At 43.4% G+C, this 24,772-nt stretch overlaps 2 protein-coding genes across 2 annotated transcripts; both read left to right on the plus strand.

Moving 5' to 3' along the window:
• The first annotated feature begins 2,151 nt into the window (after nt 1-2,151).
• LOC142705996 (gastrula zinc finger protein XlCGF66.1-like) lies at nt 2,152-14,907 on the plus strand. The gene is made up of 5 exons (XM_075848301.1): nt 2,152-2,461; nt 13,493-13,656; nt 14,152-14,325; nt 14,401-14,524; nt 14,822-14,907. The coding sequence occupies exons 2-5, from the start codon at nt 13,579-13,581 to the stop codon at nt 14,905-14,907; spliced, it is 462 nt and encodes a 153-aa protein (XP_075704416.1). The 5' UTR covers nt 2,152-2,461; nt 13,493-13,578.
• A 2,325-nt stretch (nt 14,908-17,232) lies between these two features.
• On the plus strand, nt 17,233-18,385 carry LOC142706162 (oocyte zinc finger protein XlCOF29-like). The gene is made up of 3 exons (XM_075848302.1): nt 17,233-17,296; nt 17,501-17,664; nt 18,161-18,385. The coding sequence occupies exons 1-3, from the start codon at nt 17,233-17,235 to the stop codon at nt 18,383-18,385; spliced, it is 453 nt and encodes a 150-aa protein (XP_075704417.1).
• The last annotated feature ends 6,387 nt before the right edge of the window (nt 18,386-24,772 follow it).

Consider the following 24,772-nt stretch of genomic DNA (forward strand, 5'->3'; position numbering starts at 1 on the left):
TACAACTCCCAGCATGTCCAGGCTGTTATTATGGGATATCAAAGGACATTACAGGGAGGAGTATAAGAGGAGAGTACTACAACTCCCAGGATGTCCAGACTGTTATTATGTGATATCAGAGGACATTACAGGGAGGGGGTATAAGAGGAGAGAACGACAACTCCCAGCATGTCCAGGCTGTTATTATAGGATATCAGAGGACATTACAGAAGATATAAGAGGAGATAACTACAACTCCCAGCATGTCCAGACTGTTATTATGTGATATCAGAGGATATTACAGGGAGGAGCATAGGAGGCAAGAACTACAACTCCCAGCATGTCCAGACTGCTATTATGGGATATCAGAGGACATTACAGGGAGGAGTATAAGAGGAGAGAACTACAACTACCAGCATGTCCAGCCTATTATTATGGGATATCAGAGGACATTACAGGGAGGAGGTATAAGAGGAGAGGACTACAACTCCCAGCATGTCCACACTGTTATTCTGGGATATCAGAGGACATTACAGGGAGGAGTATAAGAGGAGAGTACTACAACTCCCAGCATGTCCAGACTGTTATTATGGGATATCAGAGGCCATTGCAGGGGGGAGTATAAGAGGAGAGAACTACAACTCCCAGCATGTCCAGGCTAATATTATGTGATATCAGAGGACATTACAGGGAGGGGGATGAGAGGACTACAACTCCCAGGATGTCCACACAGTTATTCTGGGATACCAGAGGTTATTACAGGGAGGAGGTATTAGAGGAGAGAACTACAACTCCCAGCATGTACAGGCTGTTATTATGGGATATCAGAGGACATTACAGGAAGGGGTATAAAAGAGAACTACAACTCCCAGCATGTCCAGGCTGTTATTATGGGATATCAGAGGACATTACAGGAAGGAGGTATAAGAGGAGAGGACTACTACTCCCAGCATGTCCAGACTGTTATTATGGGATATCAGAGGACATTACAGGAAGGGGTATAAAAGAGAACTACAACTCCCAGCATGTCCAGGCTGTTATTATGGGATATCAGAGGACATTACAGGAAGGAGGTATAAGAGGAGAGGACTACTACTCCAAGCATGTCCAGACTGTTATTATGGGATATCAGAGGACATTACAGGAAGGGGTATGAGGAGATAACTACAACTCCCAGCATGTCCAGACTGTTATTATGGGATATCAGAGGCCATTGCAGGGGGGAGTATAAGAGGAGAGAACTACAACTCCCAGCATGTCCAGACTGTTATTATGTGATATCAGAGGACATTACATGGAGGAGGTATAAGAGGAGAGAACTACAACTCCCAGCATGTCCAGGCTAATATTATGTGATATCAGAGGACATTACAGGGAGGAGGTATAAGAGGAGAGAACTACAACTCCCAGCATGTCCAGGCTGTTATGGGATATCAGAGGACATTATAGGGAGGAGTATAAGAGGAGAGAACTACAACTCCCAGCATGTCCAGCTTGTTATTTTATGATATCAGAGGACATTACAGGGAGGAGTGTAATAGTAGAGGACTACAACTCCCAGCATGTCCAGGCTATTATTATATTTTAGAGGACATTACAGGAAAGAGTGTAATAGTAGAGGACTACAACTCCTAGCATGTCCAGGCTGTTATTATGGGATATCAGAGGACATTACAGGGAGGAGTATAAGAGAGGACTACAACTCCCAGCATGTCCAGACTGTTATTATGGGATATCAGTGGACATTACAGTAAGGAGTATAATAGGACTACAACTCCCAGCATGTCCAGACTGTTATTATGGGATATCAGTGGACATTACAGTAAGGAGTATAATAGGAGAGGACTACAACTCCCAGCATGTCAGGCTGTAATTATGGGCTATAACGTCACGTGATAATCACTTCTCCACACAGCACAGGAGCTCCGCCCCCTCAAATAGACCCGCCCTTTATGTCACGTGATCAACATCACAGTTCCGTCATCCAACACGTCTCCTCCCCACTTATAAGCTCCGCCCCCTCTGCTTTGGTCACATGGTATTGACGTCATCACAGGTCCTTTAGCCACAACCCCTTATATTTCGCAAGGCTTAGCTCCGATCACTCCTGCACTGGTCACATGATCCTCATTACCCCTCATATCACGTGAACATCATCACAGGTCCTTCACCACTTCTCTGCACTTCTAAGTCACGCCCCGTGATGCAGTACTCACGTGATTCTGATATCACAAGTCTTTCGTCCACTTCTACTCCACTGATAGGCTCCGCCCCTCCTGCCCCCGGTCACGTGGGGATGACGTCATCACAGGTCCTTCAGCTATTGTCGTGTATGAGGTAGAGAGCAGCGCTGGTCGGTTGTTCTCTCTGTTATCAGTCACCCCTGTATGAGCGTGTATGCAGAGAGCTGTCAATCATTGTGTGATCCCGCCCACTGGACTCCTAGCCGGTATTTAACCCCTCCAGTGCCGACCTCTTTGGGGTAAGTGGTTATTTCTGGTCTTTGTAGTGTTCGGATGGTTTGTGGGACGAGTCGTGTTTTGTAATGACATAATATTCGGGACATACAACTTATTCACTGACTTTTATACATTTCTTGTTAATGACGTTCACCGTGCGGTTTAAGGGAATGTTCACACGTAGCGAATACGACCCACAACACGCAAGGAAATCACCCAAATATTCACCCCGAATGGTGGACGTATAATCCCCCCGAATATCTACTCCAGAAATACAACAGGGCCGATCCTCACCTCTCCCAGCGTTACCATAGCAACACGTCCCTGCTCTTCCGGCTGTGTCCAGGTGACCCCTATAAGGACATGTGACCTCTCCAGCCTGTGATTGGCCGCCACAAATGCGCAGCGAATCCACGGTATAAATCCGATATCCTGCGTGTTTATAATCCGCACTGCAGGTTAACCCCTTAACCACCAGGACAGTTTAGTTTTCGTTTTTTTCCCTCCTTTCCCAATTTTTTTCGTTGATGGAGCGGTGTTGGGGATTATTTTTTGCGGGGCGGGTTGTAGGTTTTTGATCACTTTTTACTACCTTTTACTTTTTTTTTAGCGCTAAGGTGACCAAAAAACAGCAATTCAAGTTTTGTTTTTTACGGCGTTCACTGTACAGGGGGAAATAACATTATATTGTAATGGTTTTGACTTTTACGGATGCGGTGATCCCAGTTATGTTTATCATTTTGTTTTTGACATTACTTTAGACGAAAAAATGTTTTGTTTTTAAAAAAAATAAATATATTTATTACTCCCCTGGGGGACGTGAACTAATGATGATTAGATCGCTGGTAAAATACACTGTAATACTAATATATTGCAGTATATCGTGATTAAGCTTAAAGGACGAGTGTCACGGAAAAAAAAAAATTGATATCAATTTGCATTTAGTGTTTTATTATAAAATCTTTTATTTGTGTATTTGTGTTGTACTTTTTTCTAACTTTTTCTTCTCTATGGGGGCTGCCATTTTGTTTTTCATCTCTGTATGTGTCGATTAACGACAAATACAGGGATGGAATACGGCAGCGACAGTGCATAGGAGTCAATGAACGGGAGCCGTTCCATTGACTTTGCTCTATGGCTCTGTACTGCGCAGACGCAGGTCAGAGTCACACAGCAGAGCAGCTGTGTGCAGGGAGATAGCAGGCGCCATATTGAAGACCAGCTGCACTGCAGGTAAGGTCTGTGTCTCTGCATGTCCCACTCTCTACCTCACAGACCGCCGCTCTCGTGACCCCCGAAGACCCCCCCCCCCCTTGTGTGAAGGACACATGATGCAACTGTACTGGGAAAGCCCTGAACGCTAAATCTCTAGTCGTGCTGAGACTGTTTGGGGATGTGACTAATGAACCTCTCAGTCTCAGCACAATTAGAGAGATTTATCGTTCAGGGGTCTGTGAAAGCTGGGTGACCACCATTACCTCTCCTACTGGAGTGTGAGGTTCATTAGTCACATCCCCAAACATACTGCAGTAGGAGGGGTAATGGTGGTCACCCAGCTTTCCCAGACCCCTGAACGGTAAATCTCTCTAGTTGTGCTGAGACTGTTTGGGAATGTGACTAATGAACGTCTCACACTCCAGTAGGAGGGGTAATGGTGGTCACCCAGCTTTCCCAGACCCCTGAACGATAAATCTCTAATTGTGCTGAGACTGAGAGGTTCATTAGTCACATTCCCAAACAGTCTCAGCACAACTAGAGAGATCTACCGTTCAGGGGTCTGGGAAAGCTGGGTGACCACCATTACCCCTCCTACTGGAGTGTGAGGTTCATTAGTCACATCCCCAAACACTCCAGTAGGAGGGGTAATGGTGGTCACCCAGCTTTCCCAGACGCAGATATATCCAGAAAAGGGCTGGATGGACGGGCTGAGCGTGCACAGGGTTTTTGGTGATCCCCCTCTGTCATGTGATCGGACCTAGGTTACCGATTCATCAGACGGGGTTCATGTGACTATAAATCTGTCCATAACAAGAGACCGTTCACTCAGGACAAGCCCTGCCCTCATGACGTAGTTGTGTGGTTCTGTTTGCAGTGATGGCGGTGGGTGGTTCTGACACCCGCCTCCCCCGTCGGGTCATCTCAGGACAGAAGGGGTGTCCGGATTGGAGACACAGCGACGCACCTGTCCTCAGGTTGTGTCTGGTATTGCAGTTCACCTCCATTGAAGTGAATAGGACAGAGCTGTAATACCACACACGACCTGAGGACAGGTGCGGTGCCATGTTTTCCTGGACGACCCCTTTAAGACTTTTCCCGTGTGTGTGGCAGAGCGGAGTATGCACGGGCGCCGCTGATACTTCATAGCCGCTTATCAGCTGTTTTGAAGAATCAGCGGCGAGCACCCCCCCACACACACACACAAACACACACACACACATCCCCCAAACACGCAAAATCAAGTGTAATCAAGCGTTTTTTATGTGTTTTTTTTGCGCGTAAAATGTGCAAAAAAAAAACATGTCAAATACACGGCATGTGAACCGGTCAACTGAAAAGTCATTCACTACACTTTCATCATTCTAAGGCTGGGTTCACACGACATATTTTCAGGCGTAAACGAGGCATTTTACGCCTGAAAAGTCGGCTCCAATACGTCGGCAAACATCTGCCCATTCATTTGAATGGGTTTGTCGACGTACTGTGCCGACGACCTGTAATTTTACGCGTCGCTGTCAAAAGACGGCACGTAAAATAACAGCCTCGGCAAAGAAGTGCAGGACACTGCTTGGGACGTAATTTGAGCCGTTTTTTCATTGAATTCAATGAAGAACAGCTCCAAATTACGGCCGTAATTGACGCCTCGCAAAACGCAAGTACGAGCAATTACGTCTGAAATGACGGAGCTGTTTTCTCCTGAAAACAGCTCCGTCATTTCAGACGTAAATGCAGTTAGCGTGTGCACATACCCTAAGGGTATGTTCACACACAATGTTTTCAGCTGAAAAATCGGAAGCAGAACGCCTACAAGCATCTGCCCATTGCTTTCAATGGGAAATACGGTGTTCTGTTCCGACAGGGCGTTTTTTACGTGGCAGTTTTCCAAAAACGGCATGTAAAAAGACGACCGACCAAAATGAAGTTCACATCACTTCTTCGGACGTTTTTGGAGCCGTTTTTCATTGACTTTATAGAAAAACCGCTCCAAAAACGGCCGTTAAAAAACGCGAGTTTGATTAAAAAATGGCTGAAAATCAGGAGCTGTTTTCCCTTTGTTTAGTAAGCGTGTGAACATACACTTAGGCCCCATGCACACGACCGTGCCCGCAATCACGGCCGCGATTGCGGGCACGGCCGGCCGCCGACTAACAGCCGCATTTTCGGTCCGTGCTCCCATACAAAGTATGGGAGTACGGCCCGCAAAATGCAAAAGAACGGACATGTTCCATAATTCCCGGAAAATTTCCACGGCACGGACACCCTTCCGTAGTGCTACGGAAAGGTGTCAGTGTTCAATGAAAGTGAATGGGTCCGTTTTTGCGGACCGCAATTGCGGTCCGCAAAAACTGAGGTTTTTTACGGTCGTGTGCATGGGGCCTTAGCCTTTTGGTGTGTCCTATAACTTCTTCCAGCTGCAGAATCACACCTAATATGGCTGCCGGACACTGCTTAGCAATTTGAAGACACCTTTACCTGGCTTGTGAGAGGGGGGGTGAGGTTCCCTCCCACATTTACAGCAGCTGTGAGTCAGGTTGCTTTGCCTTATTCACCTTGCTGTAATTCTGGGAAGTGCTCCCCCTGGTCGCCAACATAGGAAAATATGTCAAATTATTATTTAATTTTTAATACTTTCCACCATACGGAAAAAAAAAAAATACAGCAAAAAATATAATAGAAATAAGTAACGACACTTAAAAAAAAAGGTTTCCAGTACATCCCTCATGACAGCACTACAGGAGGTTGCCCTATTGACCTCTGTAGGGACAGGAAGACAGAGAGGTTAAAAGGCCCCTCCCACCACCCCTTGCCAGTGTTCTTCCTCTCCCCACAGGGTCAGGAGCAGAGAGACGTCGCTCCTGTATTGTGCAGGAAAGAAACTCGGGCAGGGGGCAAGATCGGGGGGTCCGTGCACTCCCCCTTCTCTTCCCCCTAAAGCCCAGGCTAACACCCCTCGAACGAGGGGTCCCTTAGCTCCCACCCTGAGACACCTACCGGAGGAATCCTAGGCAGGGTTCGGGTAGTGTGTGGGGGCTGGGGATTCCCAAGCAGGCTGCGGCCTGGCCGCGGACCAGGCGGGGACCGGCAGCTCCATAGACGTGGACGCACCGGCAGGGATCCTCGCTGCGCCGCATAGCAAGCCTCAGTCGCGGGCTATGGCGGCTGCGCTACAAGGACGAATAGCCGACCGAAAATGACGTCGGGCTACTTCCGGTCCGCGGCCATCTTGGAAGGCGGGAAATTCAAAACGCCCGCATTTAAAGGGACACGCACAGGTATGTAGTTAGAGCTGATAACTCTAACTTGGATTATTTTTGTGGATTGCATATTGCATTGCCTGTTACCTGTCGCGGTATGGAACTTCCTCGTCCTGATGGAACTCCAGATATGTCCCAGGGTCACGTGAGTCTCACCCTTGGGGTAAGGGTTATGACTCCTTATGTATGTACACCATACTTTACCTACCTTCTGTTTTCTCTAGGATAAAGATTCCTCTCAGAGACAAACTGATAAAAAGAAGGTTAAAAAATGTGCGACTTGTGCAAAAAAATTGCCAGAATCACATAGGAAACAATTGTGTCAGGATTGTATTGCAAAAATACTAAAGGAGGAACTACCAACGTTCATGTCTGAACTTAGGGCTATGATTCGTGAAGAAGTGGGTCAGTCAGTAGCCTCCCTCGCCCCTCCTCAATAAACTCCCTCCCACTCCCGGGCAAAAAGACCACGGATGGAAGTGGATCAAAAATATTGTCCTCCCTCTCAGGGGTCTGACTCGGAGCAGGAGTGTTATTACCTATCAGAGGGTGAGTTAGAAGAAGGAGAGGAACTCTTACCTTCAACTTCTTCCACTCAAGAGAAAAAAAAATTCTTCTCTTCCGAGATGTCTGATACCTTGATTCAAGCAATACGGGAAACCATGGATATTCCCGAAGAAGACCAACCACATACCATCCAGGATGAGATGTTTGGAGGTCTAACGGAAAAGAAAACAAAGGTTTTTCCGGTAAACGAAAACCTCAAAAGAATGGTGACAACTGAATGGGAAGATTCAGAAAAAAGGCTCTTAATTTCAAGAGATTTTAAAAACAGACTTCTCTTTGATCCAGAAGACACTAAACCTTGGGACGAGATCCCAAAAGTAGATGTTCCAGTAGCCAGGGTTGCTAAAAAAAAACGCAATCCCATTTGAAGATTCCTCTCAGCTGAAGGACGCCATGGACCGAAAGGCAGACGGGCTACTGAAAAGAGCGTGGGAATCTTCCTCTGCTTTGATCTCGACTAATATCGCGGCCACATCAGTAGCAAGAGCAATGTTTATATGGTTAAACCAGCTGGAGACCCATTTGATGATGAAGACATCACGACAAGATCTATTAGAATCTCTACCCTTACTAAAAATGGCAACCGGATTCTTGGTAGACGCTTCAGCGGAATCTATTAGATTTGCTGCCAGGAATGGGGCTCTCTCAAATGCTGCTAGAAGAGCATTATGGCTCAAAATGTGGTCAGGAGATACGAAGTCCAAGAACAAATTGTGTTCTATCCCGTTTACAGGGTCTCTGATGTTCGGTCCTCTCCTCGATAACATGCTGGAGAATGCAGCAGATAGAAAAAAGGGGTTTCCTGAAGAGAAACCAAAAAAAAACCCTGAGTTTGGGAGGTTTCGCCAACAGAGGGATCCTACCTTACAGAACTACAGCGGGAAAGGGAAGTCCGGTCGCTGGAGTTACCCCAAAGGAAAAAGGGGTCGAGGATATCTTCTTAACTCAAATAATTCATTCCAGCCCTCAAAGCAATGACGCCAAGAGCATAGGAGGAAGACTCCTACAATTTTATCCCAAATGGTCGAGAATAACCCAGAACCCCTGGGTTCTAAAGATCATAGAAGAAGGGTACAAAATAGAATTTTCCTCCATTCCTCCAGAGAAATTTCTAATAACCCAGTACCAAGCAAAAGACCTTCATCAGATCCTTATCCAGGACGTCCAGAAACTACTCAGATTGAGAGCCATTTCTCCAGTTCCCCACAACGAAATATGCAAAGGCCACTATTCAAAAATCTTCTTAGTCAAAAAACCAAACGGTTCCTACAGGACAATAATCAACTTGAAGGTCCTAAACAAATGGGTGAAATATCGAAAATTCAAGATCGAGTCTATCAGATCAACGATTCCTCTAATAAGAGAAGAGGCATCAATGTGTACGATCGATTTTAAAGGATGCGTATTATCACGTTCCTATCCACCCCGTGTACCAGAGATTCCTCAGATTCGCAATTCAGGACGGTCCTTCCATTCTCCACTTCCAGTTTGTCTGCCTCCCTTTCGGCATTTCCTCCGCCCCCAGAATTTTTACAAAAATTATGGCAGAGATCATGGCATTCGTAAGAAGTCAGGGTATAGTAATTATACCATATCTAGACGACTTCTTGTTGACGGCAGATACTCCGTCTATCTTAGACAGTCATCGGTCACAGGTTCTTTCCCTACTACAGGAATTGGGATGGATAATCAACATTCAGAAGTCGAGTCTTCCTCCCAAAAAACAGAAGGTCTTCTTAGGAGTACTGCTAGACTCCTCCCTTCAACATTCCTTCCTCCCAAGAGAGAAACAAATACTCCTACTGGCAGAGGTAAGGAAATTTTGGGGGAAAGACGCCTGTTCCATAAGGGAATGTATGCGGATGTTGGGAATGATGATGTCTTGCATCCAATCTATTCCATGGAGTCAATTTCACTCCAGACCCTTACAGAATCTGATCTTGTCCAAGTGGGATCGAAAACAGAACCCCCTGAATTCAAGAATTAAAATTTCCGAGACTGTGAAATCATCCCTCCTGTGGTGGCTCTGCACAAACAACATAGACAAGGGAGTCCCTGGAGAATGGTCCCTAAACAGGGAAGTCTTTCTGTCCTTAACCCGAAGGTGGGGTTATCCACAAATAGACCTGTTTGCCACGAGGAAAAACTCCCAAGTAGAGACATTCTTCTCCCTAAATCTCAGAGACAACCCATTGGGAGTAGATGCATTGTCCCAACCCTGGGACATGGATCTGGCCTATGCCTTTCCTCTAATACCAATGGTATTAAGAAAAATCCAGGAAGATTTGACAAAGCTCATCATTATTCTTCCCTATTGGCCAAAAAGAAGTTGGTTTCCAATCGTAAAATACCTAGCGTTGGAAGACCCTATCATGCTCCCAGTCAGGGAGAATCTTCTCTCCCAGGGTCCCTTATTCTTTCAGGGAATAGAAACTCTGAAATTATCAGCCTGGATCCTGAAAGGCAGATCTTGAGGAACCACGGTCTGTCAGATGAAGTAATTTCAACTATCTTATCAAGTCATAAAGAAGTTACCTCAAAAATCTATCAAAAAATTTGGAAGAAATTCTGTTCCTGGTATGGAGACCCAGGACCAGACCCCTTTTCTCCCAACATCGCGAAAATCCTAGATTTTTTACAATCGGGATTCAAAAAAGGGCTTAGTCCTAGTACCTTAAAAGTACAGATTTCAGCCTTAGGAAAATTTTTTAATACTCCCCTGGCTGAACATCGGTGGATCAGAAGATTCACTCAAGCGGTCTCTAAACTGAAACCTTCCCTAAATAAATCCGTTCCTACCTGGGATTTGAATGTGGTGTTAACGACTCTTTGTGAGCCCCCCTTTGAGCCGCTCGACACAATTAGTATGCACTTTTTTACTCTAAAAGCTGCAGTCTTAGTCGCTATTACTTCAGCAAGAAGGATTGGAGAAATCCAATCTCTGTCAGTCATAGAACCGTACCCAAAAGTACAAGAGGATAAGATCATCCTAAAGCTGGATCCTTCCTTTATTCCAAAGGTATCTACTGCTTTCCATAGAGAACAAGAAATAATTCTACCTTCCTTTTATCCAGATCCAAAAAACCAACAAGAAGAAAAATTCCATTGCCTTGATGTCAGGCGAACAATTCTTCAGTATCTGGATAGAACCTCCTCCTGGAGACAAGATAAAAATCTATTTGTCCTGTTTGGGGGAAAGAATAGAGGAAAGAAAGCCTCAAAAGGCTCTCTAGCGAGATAGGTAAAAACCACCATACAAGAAGCCTACAAGTCCCAAGGACTATGTGCCCCACAAGGCATCAGAGCCCATTCAACGAGGGCAGTTTCGGCATTCTGGGCAGAAAGAAGAGAAGCCTCTATGGACCAAATCTGCAGAGCTGCCACTTGGTCAAGCCATCATACGTTTTGCAAACATTATAGGCTCGATGTTCTGTCCGATACGGATTTAAGTTTGGGACGGAAAGTCCTTCAATCCGTAGTCCCGCCCTGAGCATTCTAATCTGGTATTGCTCCTGTAGTGCTGTCATGAGGGATGTACTGGAAAATAGCAATTAGACCTACCGGTAATTGTATTTCCAGGAATCCATCATGACAGCACTCTTACATTCCCTCCCTTATTGAATTCTGATTTGTGCAATTAACATGTCCGTTATTATCCCTAGAAATAAAATAGGGTTGCATCCATCCTGGTGTAGTAATTGAAAAACACTGGCAAGGGGTGGTGGGAGGGGCCTTTTAACCTCTCTGTCTACCTGTCCCTACAGAGGTCAATAGGGCAACCTCCTGTAGTGCTGTCATGATGGATTCCTGGAAATACAATTACCGGTAGGTCTAATTCCTATTTTAATTTGCGACACGTTCCCTTTAAGGGGTTAATAGGAGCAGGAATATGGCGGGCCTACATTACCCTCCAAAAGCTGCCATGACAACCATTCATACCCGTGATTGCATTGCGAGGGGCCGATGAGCTGTCAGAGAGAACCACCCCCTCTCCTAGTAGCTTAGATTCTGCAGTCACTCTTGACCACAGGATCTAAGTAGTTAAATGTCCGGGATCGGCGTTCCCTCTGATCCTGGCCATTAGTACGAGGTGTCGGCTGTAATACACCTGCAGCATGTGGAGCGGGCTCAGCCTGTAAACCTGCTCCATACTTCTCCCCCCACGCACTATGACATTCAGTGTTGTCATGGGGATGGCCGCCTTTGGACATGACTGATGGATTACTGGCATCTTTCTTGTTACTATCTAGAAGAGGTTTATGTATTCGCACCATTAATGTTGTACAAGCGACATATTGACCCTGACATTGTAGGGAGCGGATGAGATAAATGACGTGTATAATCTATATCTGTCTTACTAGTGACACCCCGTTATCTGTACAAGACGAAGAACTATTTGTAGCTTTGTTATAATTCCAGGATCGGCTTTTTATGACCACGGTGGAAATAACCTTCAGTGGTGAGACAAGTATGACTCCGTATTTCACTCTCACATAAACTCGGGGGAGATGTTGTCCTCGTGTTGGGGTCTTTCTGGAATAACTCTTACACCATCCCGAATAATGTCATCCAGTCCTGACCGCAAATGGGAAGACACTTTACAATAATGTTTCTGAGCTCCTTATACTTCACGCTGAAAGAAGTCGGAAAATATCATCATTTATAAGTGAAATTGTTAATAGTTTATAGTTCAAAAACATCCATAATAAAACGTTTTGTAAGGTGAAGTTTTTATCACTTCAAAAATAATGACCGGACTTATAAATGATGATATTTTAGGTTTTGTTTTTTTTTACACAATCGAAATTGACAACTCATCATTACTCCACAATCTCGAGGTTCGGATGGTCTTAGGGTATGTGCACACACTCTAATTACGTCCGTAATTGACGGACGTATTTCGGCCGCAAGTGCCGGACCGAACACAGTGCAGGGAGCCGGGCTCCTAGCATCATACTTATGTACGACGCTAGGAGTCCCTGCCTCGCTGCCGGATAACTGTCCCGTACTGAAAACATGATTACAGTACGGGACAGTTGTCCTGCAGCGAGGCAGGGACTCCTAGCATCGTACATAAGTATGATGCTAGGAGCCCGGCTCCCTGCACTGTGTTCGGTCCGGTACTTGCGGCCGAAATACGTCCGTCAATTACGGACGTAATTAGTGTTTGTGCACATACCCTTACAGAGGAGCCCCCTCCCAAACACTTAGGTGCCTCAGTCACTATTGACCGCAGCTTCAAAGGGGTTAAATGGCTGTAATTGTAGTTCTCTCAGGTCTCCGGCCTTTGCAGCAGGTGTCAGGTCTTCCCTATGTCATGTGAACAAGTCCTGAGCGGTAAATGTCCTGTGCAGGAAGGGGTTAAATGAGTAAAATACAAGTTTATACTGAATCGTATCCCACAAAACAATGTATCACTCTGCTCCGCTCCACCTGCGCTATAACATGATGATAAGAGATCCCACTGCATGTTCCCTTTATATATAATGTCACCTCAGCTGCTGCAGAACCTCACAGTTCATATCAAACACTGACTGCATAGTGTGCACCACGTCTTGTGAGATGTCAGCAATGTCTCCCCAGTATCCGCCATGTGTAAGGTTGTCAGGAGTCTGGTCTTCATTGTCTGGGGGAAAAGTCTTCATTTTACACTTCCCACCTGAGAGATATGCCATAAATGTCTGCTATATGGGGGTCCCACCTCTATGTGGAGAACGGGGGTCCCCCGACCCGCCTGGTGAGGTGATGACTACATCCAGGTGGAGAATGAATGGAGAAGTGACCACACATGTGCACGACTCTCTGCATTCCCTTGTATAGGAGTTCCAGAAACAGCTGAGCACGGCCAGAGGTGGCATATCCTGGGGAGAAATGTCTGTGTTGGGAATACCCCTTTATTCCATTTGGTGATGGCTCTGAGAAGATGTTTCTCTCAATGATGAATAAGTGAGGTTCTGTATGTCACACATGATGTTGTCCCCTGTATGATTTCCATCTTCTCCTTTCTTCATAAAGACGTCTGCAGTACTAGATCCTCCAGATCCTCCAGTTTTCTCATCTTCTCCTCCACAACGCTCCTTCTCCTGAGTGACCCACCAAGCATGGACAAGGACAGGAATGAGATGAGCAGAAGAATATTAGACTTCACCTTGGAGATCATCTACCTGTTGAGCGGAGAGGTAAACTTTTCTACATTATAGAACAAGTCACACATAGGGAAGGGACAATACATAATAGGAAGTAATAGGAAGAATCCAGTGTCCTGTATAACAGCGTCCAGACCTTCCAAGTGACGTCAAGAAGCCACCAGCAGAAAAGCTGAATATCAGCCACCAATATGGTCAGTTATGTGTCATGTCACCAATGCAGCAATAGTAATGTAGAGCAATGAGAATGACAACGAACCAGGAGGATCAGGATGATATCTATATAGAAACATAGAAGATGACGGCAGGAGGAAAGCACACGGTCCATCTAGTCCCCCCCCGTCCCCCCAATATTATTTCCTTTTTAGTTTTGGCCTCTCTCTATTTCTCAATGTCTTTTTGTAGGTGAGGTCTCCAGTATTACAGATGTGGGGTCACTAGAGCTCTATACAGCGGGGTCACAATCTCCCTCTCTACTGAGGGGGGAATACTATGTTCAGTTCTCTAAGTGTCTCTCTCCATTCACAGGAGTACACAATAGTGAAGAAGACATCGGGTGACTGTACGACTCCCATCATCCATGAGTCAGGAGGATGGAGCAGTAGTCAGAGCCCCATCACAGAGCCTCCCCCTCACTCCCGGATACATGAGAAGAAGATCTTAGAACTGATCTACAAGATGACTGAGCTGCTGACTGGAGAGGTGACACTGCTGGGAAATTCTACAGTAACAGCACTGGAGGTGTCTGGGTAATGACTGTATCATTGTGTGTGTCAGGTTCCTATAAGGTGTCAGGATGTCACTGTCTATTTCTCCATGGAGGAGTGGGAGTATCTAGAAGGACACAAGGATCTGTACGAGGAGGTCATGATGGAGAACTACCGGCCGCGCACATCACAAGGTGAGATATTGATATATTATTAGATTATTGTTGCAGTGTTAGTTTCATCATGTGCAGTATATACAGACATGTGATTCCTGATCTCCGATCACACGTTCCTCACTTTGCTGCAGTGCTGCACTAGGAGATGATCACAGATTTGTTGTAGAAGTTTCTATATATCTGAATGTTGTTGATTGTGCAGCAGGTGTATGACTTTTTATTAACCACAATCAGATGAGTGGGACAGTGACTTGTGTGTGAACATAGTCTTATATAACCAGTGACTGATCTGCGCTTCTCCTATAATCTCTACAGCTGAGTGTAAAGTTCTACCATGTGGAACAGCGGACATGACAATCATGTGGAAAGATGTTCTGCAGGTTCAGTGTGAGATCTACTAATACCGGAGTCTTCTCTTCTGCTCATGGATGAGACGTTCTCCTGGTAAACCCTTTAACCCATTAGTGACCGCTTTATTCCGATGCAATAGCCTTTTTACGGCACTGCATTGGAATAAATAAACAGAGCACGGAGCCTTTAAATCTCCCTGCTCTCCGTTACCAGAGGTAGCTGAGGGCTGGGGGCATCCCTGTTCTAGCGGGTAAGAGCGATATAAGTATCGATCTCAGCCGCTTAACCCCTCAGATGCGGCGCTCAATAGCGAGCGCCGCATCTGAGTGGATTTAGGGAAAGGGAGGGAGCTCCCTCTTTTACCCCACCGGCACCCTGCGTGTGATCGCACAGTGTCGGTGTCTTCTATGGCAGCCGAGGGGCCTAATAAAGGTCCCCAGGTAAGCCTGTATTGTATACCTGCTAGGTCATGCCAGAGGCATGGCCTTGCAGATGCCTGTCCGTTTTACACGGACAGGCACTAATACACTGCAATACAGAAGTATTGCAGTGTATTATAAATGCGATCGATCGATTGCATAGTAAAGTCCCCTAGTGGGACTAGTAAAAGTAAAAAAAGCGTTTTTAATAAAAAGTGAAAAAAATATGAAACACCCACTTTTTCCCCTTACAAAATGCTTTATTATTAAAAAACTAAAAAACAATGCAAAAATTGCTTTTTTCTTTGAATCCTGTCTTAAAAAAAATGTGATAAAAAGTGATCAAAAAGTCTCATCTACTCCAAAATGGTACCAATAAAAACGACAGGTCGCCCCGCAAAAAAAAAGCCCTCATACAACTGCATCAGCGAAAAAATAAAAAAGTTATGGCTCTTCAAATATGGAGATGCGAAAACAAATATTGAAAAAAAAGTGTTTTTGCTGTGTAAAAGTAGTAAAACATAAAAAATCTATACAAATTTGGTATCATTGCAATCGTAACCCGCTGAATAAAGTTATTGTTCTTTATACCACACAGTAAACGTTGTAAATTTAGGACGCAAAAAAGTGTGGCGAAATTGCTGTTTTTTTCTTTCTTTCCCCCCCCCCCAAAAAAAGTTAATAAAAGTTAATCAATATATTTTATGTACCCCAAAATGGTGGTATTAAAAATTACAACTTGTCCCGCAAAAAACAAGATCTTATATAGCTAAAATAAAAAAGTTATAGCTCTTGGAATGCGACGATGGAAAAACTTAAAAAATATCTTGGTCATTAAGGTCTAAAATAGACTGGTCATTAAGGGGTTAATAGTTCTGCACTTAAAAGAATAATAATAATCACGGTCCATATGTCCTATAAGTATATATTAATGACAAACGCGGTCCCCGGCTCGGTACCCCACTCTTGGTCAGAGCAGAGGGGTGCTTTACCCCCCTAACAATCACATAAAACGTAAAAAAAAAAAAAATGTCCTAAACCTCTCTTTATTTGAGACTTTAATTAAATATCCAAAATAAAATATAGTCAGTGCATATTTCAAGTCCCTTAATGCTTCTTAAATTGGTGTTCCCAGAATCGAGAATTATCACCTATCCATAAAATTGGTAATAATTGTCTGAGCGCTGGGACCCCACGATCGTAAGTACGAGGGTCTTGAGCCGCCTGGTCCTCGTCACTGCTCAACCTCAATGAGGAGAACTGAAGGAGCGGTGGTCGAGCATGCAACAGTTGAATACTATGGCAGAGCAGAAAACCACCAGCTCCCCACCATTCACTAAGATAGTAGAAATACAATAGGAAAAAACGGGATACACGGCGCTGCTTAATGTAATTAATGTGATTAATTTAATAACGGAGAATGCTACGCGTTTCGACGCCGGACCGGCGTCTTCATCAGGCATATCAACAGGATAGTACAAAAAAACACATATATATATACACAGATGTACAAAATGTAAAACAAATTCATTGGGCCAATTCAGACCAGCCTCCTGGCCAAAAAACCGCCAAAACCAGCAGGTCAAAGTTCAGCAATGTCAAAAATGTCAAAAACAAGGTAAACAGTAAAAGGGGGGTGAATACAGGTCACAAATGGGTTGCTAACAGACATTAATTGACATTAAAAGCCACATTTAGTAAAGTTAACAGATAAGCACAATGGAGAATGATCCGTTGAGTCAGAGAAAAAGGGAGTTGATACACATAATAAAAACATTATATTGTACATAAAAGTATATTTTATGTGATATGTGAGAGGAATATACGATCTGGCGTTGTCAGGGAGATAGTGAGATGATACGATGCCAAAAAACAGTACGGGATCTTAATAGAACGCATAGTGGAGCGTTGTCATGGTGACCGTAAACACAGACATACCGGAAGAGAGGGGAAACTATGATGGAACGCATGGTGGAGCGCAGGGCGCAGAGAATGCGCAGGGGGGAGGTTTTACCCAAAGGCAAATAAGCCAGAGGTGGAGCCGCATCTATCAGACATTTCTGGCATATCCTGGGGAGAAATGTCTGTGTTGGGAATACCCCTTTATTCCATGTGGTGACGGCTCTGAGAAGATGTTTCTCTCAATGATGAATAAGTGAGGTTCTGTATGTCACACATGATGTTGTCCCCTGTATGATTTCCATCTTCTCCTTTCTTCATAAAGACGTCTGTAGTACTAGATCCTCCAGATCCTCCAGTTTTCTCATCTTCTCCTCCACAACGCTCCTTCTCCTGAGTGACCCACCAAGGATGGACAAGGACAGGAATGAGATGAGCAGAAGAATATTAGACTTCACCTTGGAGATCATCTACCTGTTGAGCGGAGAGGTAAACTTTTCTACATTATAGAACAAGTCACACATAGGGAAGGGACAATACATAATAGGAAGTAATAGGAAGAATCCAGTGTCCTGTATAACAGCGTCCAGACCTTCCAAGTGACGTCAAGAAGCCACCAGCAGAAAAGCCAAAGATCAGCCACCAATATGGTCAGTTATGTGTCATGTCACCAATGCAGCAATAGTAATGTAGAGCAATGAGAATGACAACGAACCAGGAGGATCAGGATGACATCTATATAGAAACATAGAAGATGACGGCAGGAGGAAAGCACACGGTCCGTCTAGTCCTCCCCCCCCCCCCCAATATTATTTCCTTTTTAGTTTTGGCCTCTCTCTATTTCTCAATGTCTTTTTGTAGGTGAGGTCTCCAGTATTACAGATGTGGGGTCACTAGAGCTCTATACAGCAGGGTCACAATCTCCTTCTCTACTGAGGGAGGGAATACTGTGTTCAGTTCTCTAAGTGCCTCTCTCCATACACAGGAGTACACAATAGTGAAGAAGACATCGGGTGACTGTACGACTCCCATCATCCATGAGTCAGGAGGATGTAGCAGTAGTCAGAGCCCCATCACAGAGCCTCCCCCTCACTCCCGGATACATGAGAAGAAGATCTTAGAACTGATCTACAAGATGACTGAGCTGCTGACTGGAGAGGTGACACTGCTGGGAAATTCTACAGTAACAGCACTGGAGGTGTCTGGGTAATGACTGTATCATTGTGTGTGTCAGGTTCCTATAAGGTGTCAGGATGTCACTGTCTATTTCTCCATGGAGGAGTGGGAGTATCTAGAAGGACACAAGGATCTGTACGAGGAGGTCATGATGGAGAACTACCGGCCGCGCACATCACAAGGTGAGATATTGATATATTATTCGATTATTGTTGCAGTGTTAGTTTCATCATGTGCAGTATATACAGACATGTGATTCCTGATCTCTGATCACACGTTCCTCACTTTGCTGCAGTGCTGCACTAGGAGATGATCACAGATTTGTTGTAGAAGTTTCTATATATCTGAATGTTGTTGATTGTGCAGCAGGTGTATGACTTTTTATTAACCACAATCAGATGAGTGGGACAGTGACTTGTGTGTGAACATAGTCTTATATAACCAGTGACTGATCTGCGCTTCTCCTATAATCTCTACAGCTGAGTGTAAAGTTCTACCATGTGGAACAGCGGACATGACAATCATGTGGAAAGATGTTCTGCAGGTTCAGTGTGAGATCTACTAATACTGGAGTCTTCTCTTCTGCTCATGGATGAGACGTTCTCCTGGTAAACCCTTTAACCCATTAGTGACCGCTTTATTCCGATGCAATAGCCTTTTTACGGCACTGCATTGGAATAAATAAACAAAGCAGGGAGCCGTTAAATCTCCCTGCTCTCAGTTACCAGAGGTAGCTGAGGGCTGGGGGCATCCCTGTTCTAGCGGGTAAGAGCGATATAAGTATCGATCTCAGCCGCTTAACCCCTCAGATGCGGCGCTCAATAGCGAGCGCCGCATCTGAGTGGATTTAGGGAAAGGGAGGGAGCTCCCTCTTTTACCCCACCGGCACCCTGCGTGTGATCGCACAGTGTCGGTGTCTTCTATGGCAGCCGAGGGGCCTAATAAAGGTCCCCAGGTAAGCCTGTATTGTATACCTGCTAGGTCATGCCAGAGGCATGGCCTTGCAGATGCCTGTCCGTTTTACACGGACAGGCACTAATACACTGCAATACAGAAGTATTGCAGTGTATTATAAATGCGATCGATCGATTGCATAGTAAAGTCCCCTAGTGGGACTAGTAAAAGTAAAAAAAGCGTTTTTAATAAAAAGTGAAAAAAATATGAAACACCCACTTTTTCCCCTTACAAAATGCTTCATTATTAAAAAACTAAAAAACAATGCAAAAATTGCTGTTTTCTTTGAATCCTGTCTTAAAAAAAATGTGATAAAAAGTGATCAAAAAGTCTCATCTACTCCAAAATGGTACCAATAAAAACGACAGGTCGCCCCGCAAAAAAAAAGCCCTCATACAACTGCATCAGCGAAAAAATAAAAAAGTTATGGCTCTTCAAATATGGAGATGCGAAAACAAATATTGAAAAAAAAGTGTTTTTGCTGTGTAAAAGTAGTAAAACATAAAAAATCTATACAAATTTGGTATCATTGCAATCGTAACAACCCGCTGAATAAAGTTATTGTTCTTTATACCACACAGTAAACGTTGTAAATTTAGGACGCAAAAAAGTGTGGCGAAATTGCTGTTTTTTTCTTTCTTCCCCCCCCCCCCCCAAAAAAAAGTTAATAAAAGTTAATCAATATATTTTATGTACCCCAAAATGGTGGTATTAAAAATTACAACTTGTCCCGCAAAAAACAAGATCTTATATAGCTAAAATAAAAAAGTTATAGCTCTTGGAATGCGACGATGGAAAAACTTAAAAAATATCTTGGTCATTAAGGTCTAAAATAGACTGGTCATTAAGGGGTTAATAGTTCTGCACTTAAAAGAATAATAATAATCACGGTCCATATGTCCTATAAGTATATATTAATGACAAACGCGGTCCCCGGCTCGGTACCCCACTCTTGGTCAGAGCAGAGGGGTGCTTTACCCCCCTAACAATCACATAAAACGTAAAAAAAAAAAAATGTCCTAAACTTCTCTCTTTATTTGAGACTTTAATTAAATATTCAAAATAAAATATAGTCAGTGCATATTTCAAGTCCCTTAATGCTTCTTAAATTGGTGTTCCCAGAATCGAGAATTATCACCTATCCATAAAATTGGTAATAATTGTCTGAGCGCTGGGACCCCACGATCGTAAGTATGAGGGTCTTGAGCCCCCTGGTCCTCGTCACTGCTCAACCTCAATGAGGAGAACTGAAGGAGCGGTGGTCGAGCATGCAACAGTTGAATACTATGGCAGAGCAGAAAACCGCCAGCTCCCCGCCTTTCACTAAGATAGTAGAAATACAATAGGAAAAAACGGGATACACGGCGCTGCTTAATGTAATTAATGTGATTAATTTAATAACGGAGAATGCTACGCGTTTCGACGCCGGACCGGCGTCTTCATCAGGCATATCAACAGGATAGTACAAAAAAACACATATATATACACAGATTTACAAAATGGAAAACAAATTTATTGGGCCAATTCAGACCAGCCTCCTGGCCAAAAAACCAGCAGGTCAAAGTTCAGCAATGTCAAAAATGTCAAAAACAAGGTAAACAGTAAAAGGGGGGTGAATACAGGTCACAAATGGGTTGCTAACAGACATTAATTGACATTAAAAGCCACATTTAGTAAAGTTAACAGATAAGCACAATGGAGAATGATCCGTTGAGTCAGAGAAAAAGGGAGTTGATACACATAATAAAAACATTATATTGTACATAAAAGTATATTTTATGTGATATGTGAGAGGAATATACGATCTGGCGTTGTCAGGGAGATAGTGAGATGATACGATGCCAAAAAACAGTACGGGATCTTAATAGAACGCATAGTGGAGCGTTGTCATGGTGACCGTAAACACAGACATACCGGAAGAGAGGGGAAACTATGATGGAACGCACGGTGGAGCGCAGGGCGCAGAGAATGCGCAGGGGGGAGGTTTTACCCAAAGGCAAATAAGCCTATATTTGTATTTAAGGAGGCATTGATAGCAAACTAGAAGCGGATAGAAGATGTGTTTATTATAAATTTATCAAAGATAGTATAAAGACTATGGAAATTGTGGTCATAACGACCACTAGTAGCTACGGTGGCCGGGCAGGTTCAAGCCGTTTTCTGGAAACGAAAACGCACATGACACTGGACAGATAGTGCATGAAAGGAAGAAAAGTAGGATCAATGCAAGGAGTCAGAAGAGCAGCTAAATGAGACATATAGCACAATTGTATCATAATTAGAGCAATTGGACAGGGAATACCCTGTAGATGGGTATGCCATATACATTTGCAAAAAATAAAATAAGAGGTTGAATTGAAAAAAACGTAATGCTTGATTGTGAAAATATATATAACATCAATACATACCCTCAATAAAGGGAGGAGAGGGGGGGGTTGGGGGGTTTGCAATGAGGGGAAAGGAGAATTCATATCTAGGAGTGTTAATAAATATATGTATTAAAATTGCAAATATATCAATAAAATTAAAATCAATATTAATAAATTAAAATTAATAAAATTAGATATATAGGAAAATGAAGAGTATTGACATTAGTCCAGCGCGGACTCTGCAATATCATTAAGGCCATTTGGATATAAAGTCACCAGTTTGTATATCCAAAAATTTTCCCTTTGCTTCAATCTAATCTATTGGATATATCAAGAGGTATTTTTTCAATGGGGGTTACAGTGATAGTCAAAATTGCACTTATGTTCAGTGGCACAGTGGCGGGACACGCTATGTTTTTCAAAACCAGTCCTGACATTAAATCTATGTTTATTGACCCTACATCTGAGGGTTTGGGTGGTACGACCCACATATTGTCGATCACACGTGCATTGTAACAGGTAGATGACGTAGTCACTACCACAATTAAGAAAACTTTTTATCGGGAAACTTTCATTCGTAATTATAGAAGTGAAGTGCGTTTTTTTATTTGCAATGTTTATACAACAAAGACATCTGCATTTGCCACAACGATAAGACCCATTAATAATTAGTGATGTTTTCGGAGGGTCTTGAGTAATTTTATGTAGTTTGCTAGGCGCAATCATATTTCTTAGCGTTTTAGCCCTTCTATATGTGATCTTGGGCCTGATGGGAAGGATACTTTTCATGAATTGGTCATTTTTTAGAATGTGCCAATGTTTCAGAAGTATAGAGCTAATTAGTTTGCTCCCTTTATTAAAAGTAGTGATAAAATTACAATTAAAATCGGTCGATTTCACAACAGCTTGGGCTGTAGGGTTAATACATTCAGATTGCGTTAACACTTTCGCTCTAGACTCTGCCCCCATGATCAGACTAGTTGGAAAGTTTTTATGTTTAAACCTTTTTTTCAAAATATTGCATTCAATGGAGAAATCTTTATCGTTAGTACAGTTCTTTCTTATTCGTTTGAATTGGCCAAAAGGTACATTCTTTAGCCATGGACGGTAATGTGCACTTTTAAAATTCAGATAGCTGTTAACGTCAACTCCTTTAAAATGTGTTTTGGTACTTAAAGGGAATGTGTTGCCAGCAAAACATGTTTTTTTTTTTAGTTAAACAATTAGTGTGTAGGTGATTAAACATTGTTCTAATTTTGTATTTTTTTTTCACGAGTCAGGAAATATTATAAATTGGATTCTAATTTATAATATTTCCCATTGCTGGTCACTAGATGGAGCCATTCCCAAAATTGCAGCATTGCATGTGGTAAAGCAACCACATTGCTTTATGCTGCAAAATTGGGTAAAAATCCCTCGCTCTAGTGAGCTCTCATAATCCCCCCCCCCCCTCCTTTATCCTGGCTAGTGCCGGGAGAAACGAGGGGATTGAACGGTCTAACCTCCTACACTTTGTGTCGCCATGTTTTGAGCTAACACACAGTGTAGTAGGTTAACATACAGTAGTAAACACACAGTAAAACACGAACATACATAGAAACCCCTTACCTGCTCCAGTCGCCGCCGCTCCCTCCGGTCCGTCCGCTCAGTCTGCTGCCGCTGCTCCATGTGCACAAGTACGGAAGCCGCGACCGGAAGTAGTAATCTTACTGTCCGGCCGCGACTTCCGGTCCATAGGAAAATGGCGCCGGACGGCGCGCATTTCAAATTGAACTGTGTGGGAGCGGCGCATGCGCCGTTCCCACACAGCGGCGTACACCATAGTGGATGGAACGGGCCCCCGTTCGCAGTCCCTGTGGGACTGGAGCTGCCGTATTCCATGTCTGTATGTGTCGTTAATCGACACATACAGAAATGGAAAAAAAAATGGCAGCCCCCATAGGGAAGAAAAAGTGTAAAAATAAGAAAAAGTAACACACAAACACACAAATTAATCCAAACGTTTTTAATAAAGCACTAACATCAAACTGATATTAAAAAATTTTTTGGGGTGACACTGTTCCTTTAAAAGGTGGCCATTTTTTTCAATTGTTAAATCTAAAAAGTCTATTCGTTCAGGAGACGATGTATGCGTGAATGAAATACCAAAATTGTTGTTATTAAGGTGGCTAACCCAATCTAAAATTACAGTTGCATCCCCTTTGATGATGAAGAAAAGGTCATCTATGTAGCGTTTGTAAAAAATAATATTATCCTTAAAATTATGGTCACCGTATATGTAAAAGTCTTCAAAGGCCCCCATGTACAGGTTAGTCTACAAAAAAACCACAAAATAGTTATACGGTCTGCCGACAAGGGTGGTGGGATTATAATTCAGGACCGTGTAGATTATACCAATGAGGCCTACAGACTATTGTCCGATATAAATTATTATGGGAGACTGCAGTACAATCCAATACCAACATTCCAACTTGAATATAAATCCCTTCTTGAAACGGCTTATATTGATCAGATTTTAAACAAAAAAGAAAAAACATTTTTAACTGGTCCATTCCCTACCACTCCATTTCTTTACCATTTACCAAAGATTCACAAATCCCTATCAAATCCCCCTGGCAGACCCATTATCTCAGGGATAGGGTCCATGACTAGTAACATCACATTTCATAGATATTCATCTCCAAACACATGTGGTCAAACTACCGTCCTACCTTAAAGACTCTACCCATCTAATCAGAGAACTGTATAAACTGCAAACCGTCCACGATTTTACGGACCTATGGTTTTTAACTGCGGATGTGACATCGCTTTACACAAATATCCCACATGATCTTGGCATGCAAGCGTCTTTAACCTATTTAACTTCTGACCCTCGTTTTCCGAATAATCAGATAAATTTTTTAATGGACTCTATTGATTTTATACTTAAACGTAATGTGTTCACATTTGAGGGTAAATTCTATAGACAGGTAAAGGGCTGTGCGATGGGGTCAAGATTTGCCCCGTCATATGCTAACCTGTACATGGGGGTCTTTGAAGACTTTTACATATACGGTGACCATAATTTTAAGGATAATATTATTTTTTACAAACGCTAC

Source organism: Rhinoderma darwinii, chromosome 1 (genome assembly GCF_050947455.1).
Source record: "Rhinoderma darwinii isolate aRhiDar2 chromosome 1, aRhiDar2.hap1, whole genome shotgun sequence".
NCBI lineage: Eukaryota > Metazoa > Chordata > Amphibia > Anura > Rhinodermatidae > Rhinoderma > Rhinoderma darwinii.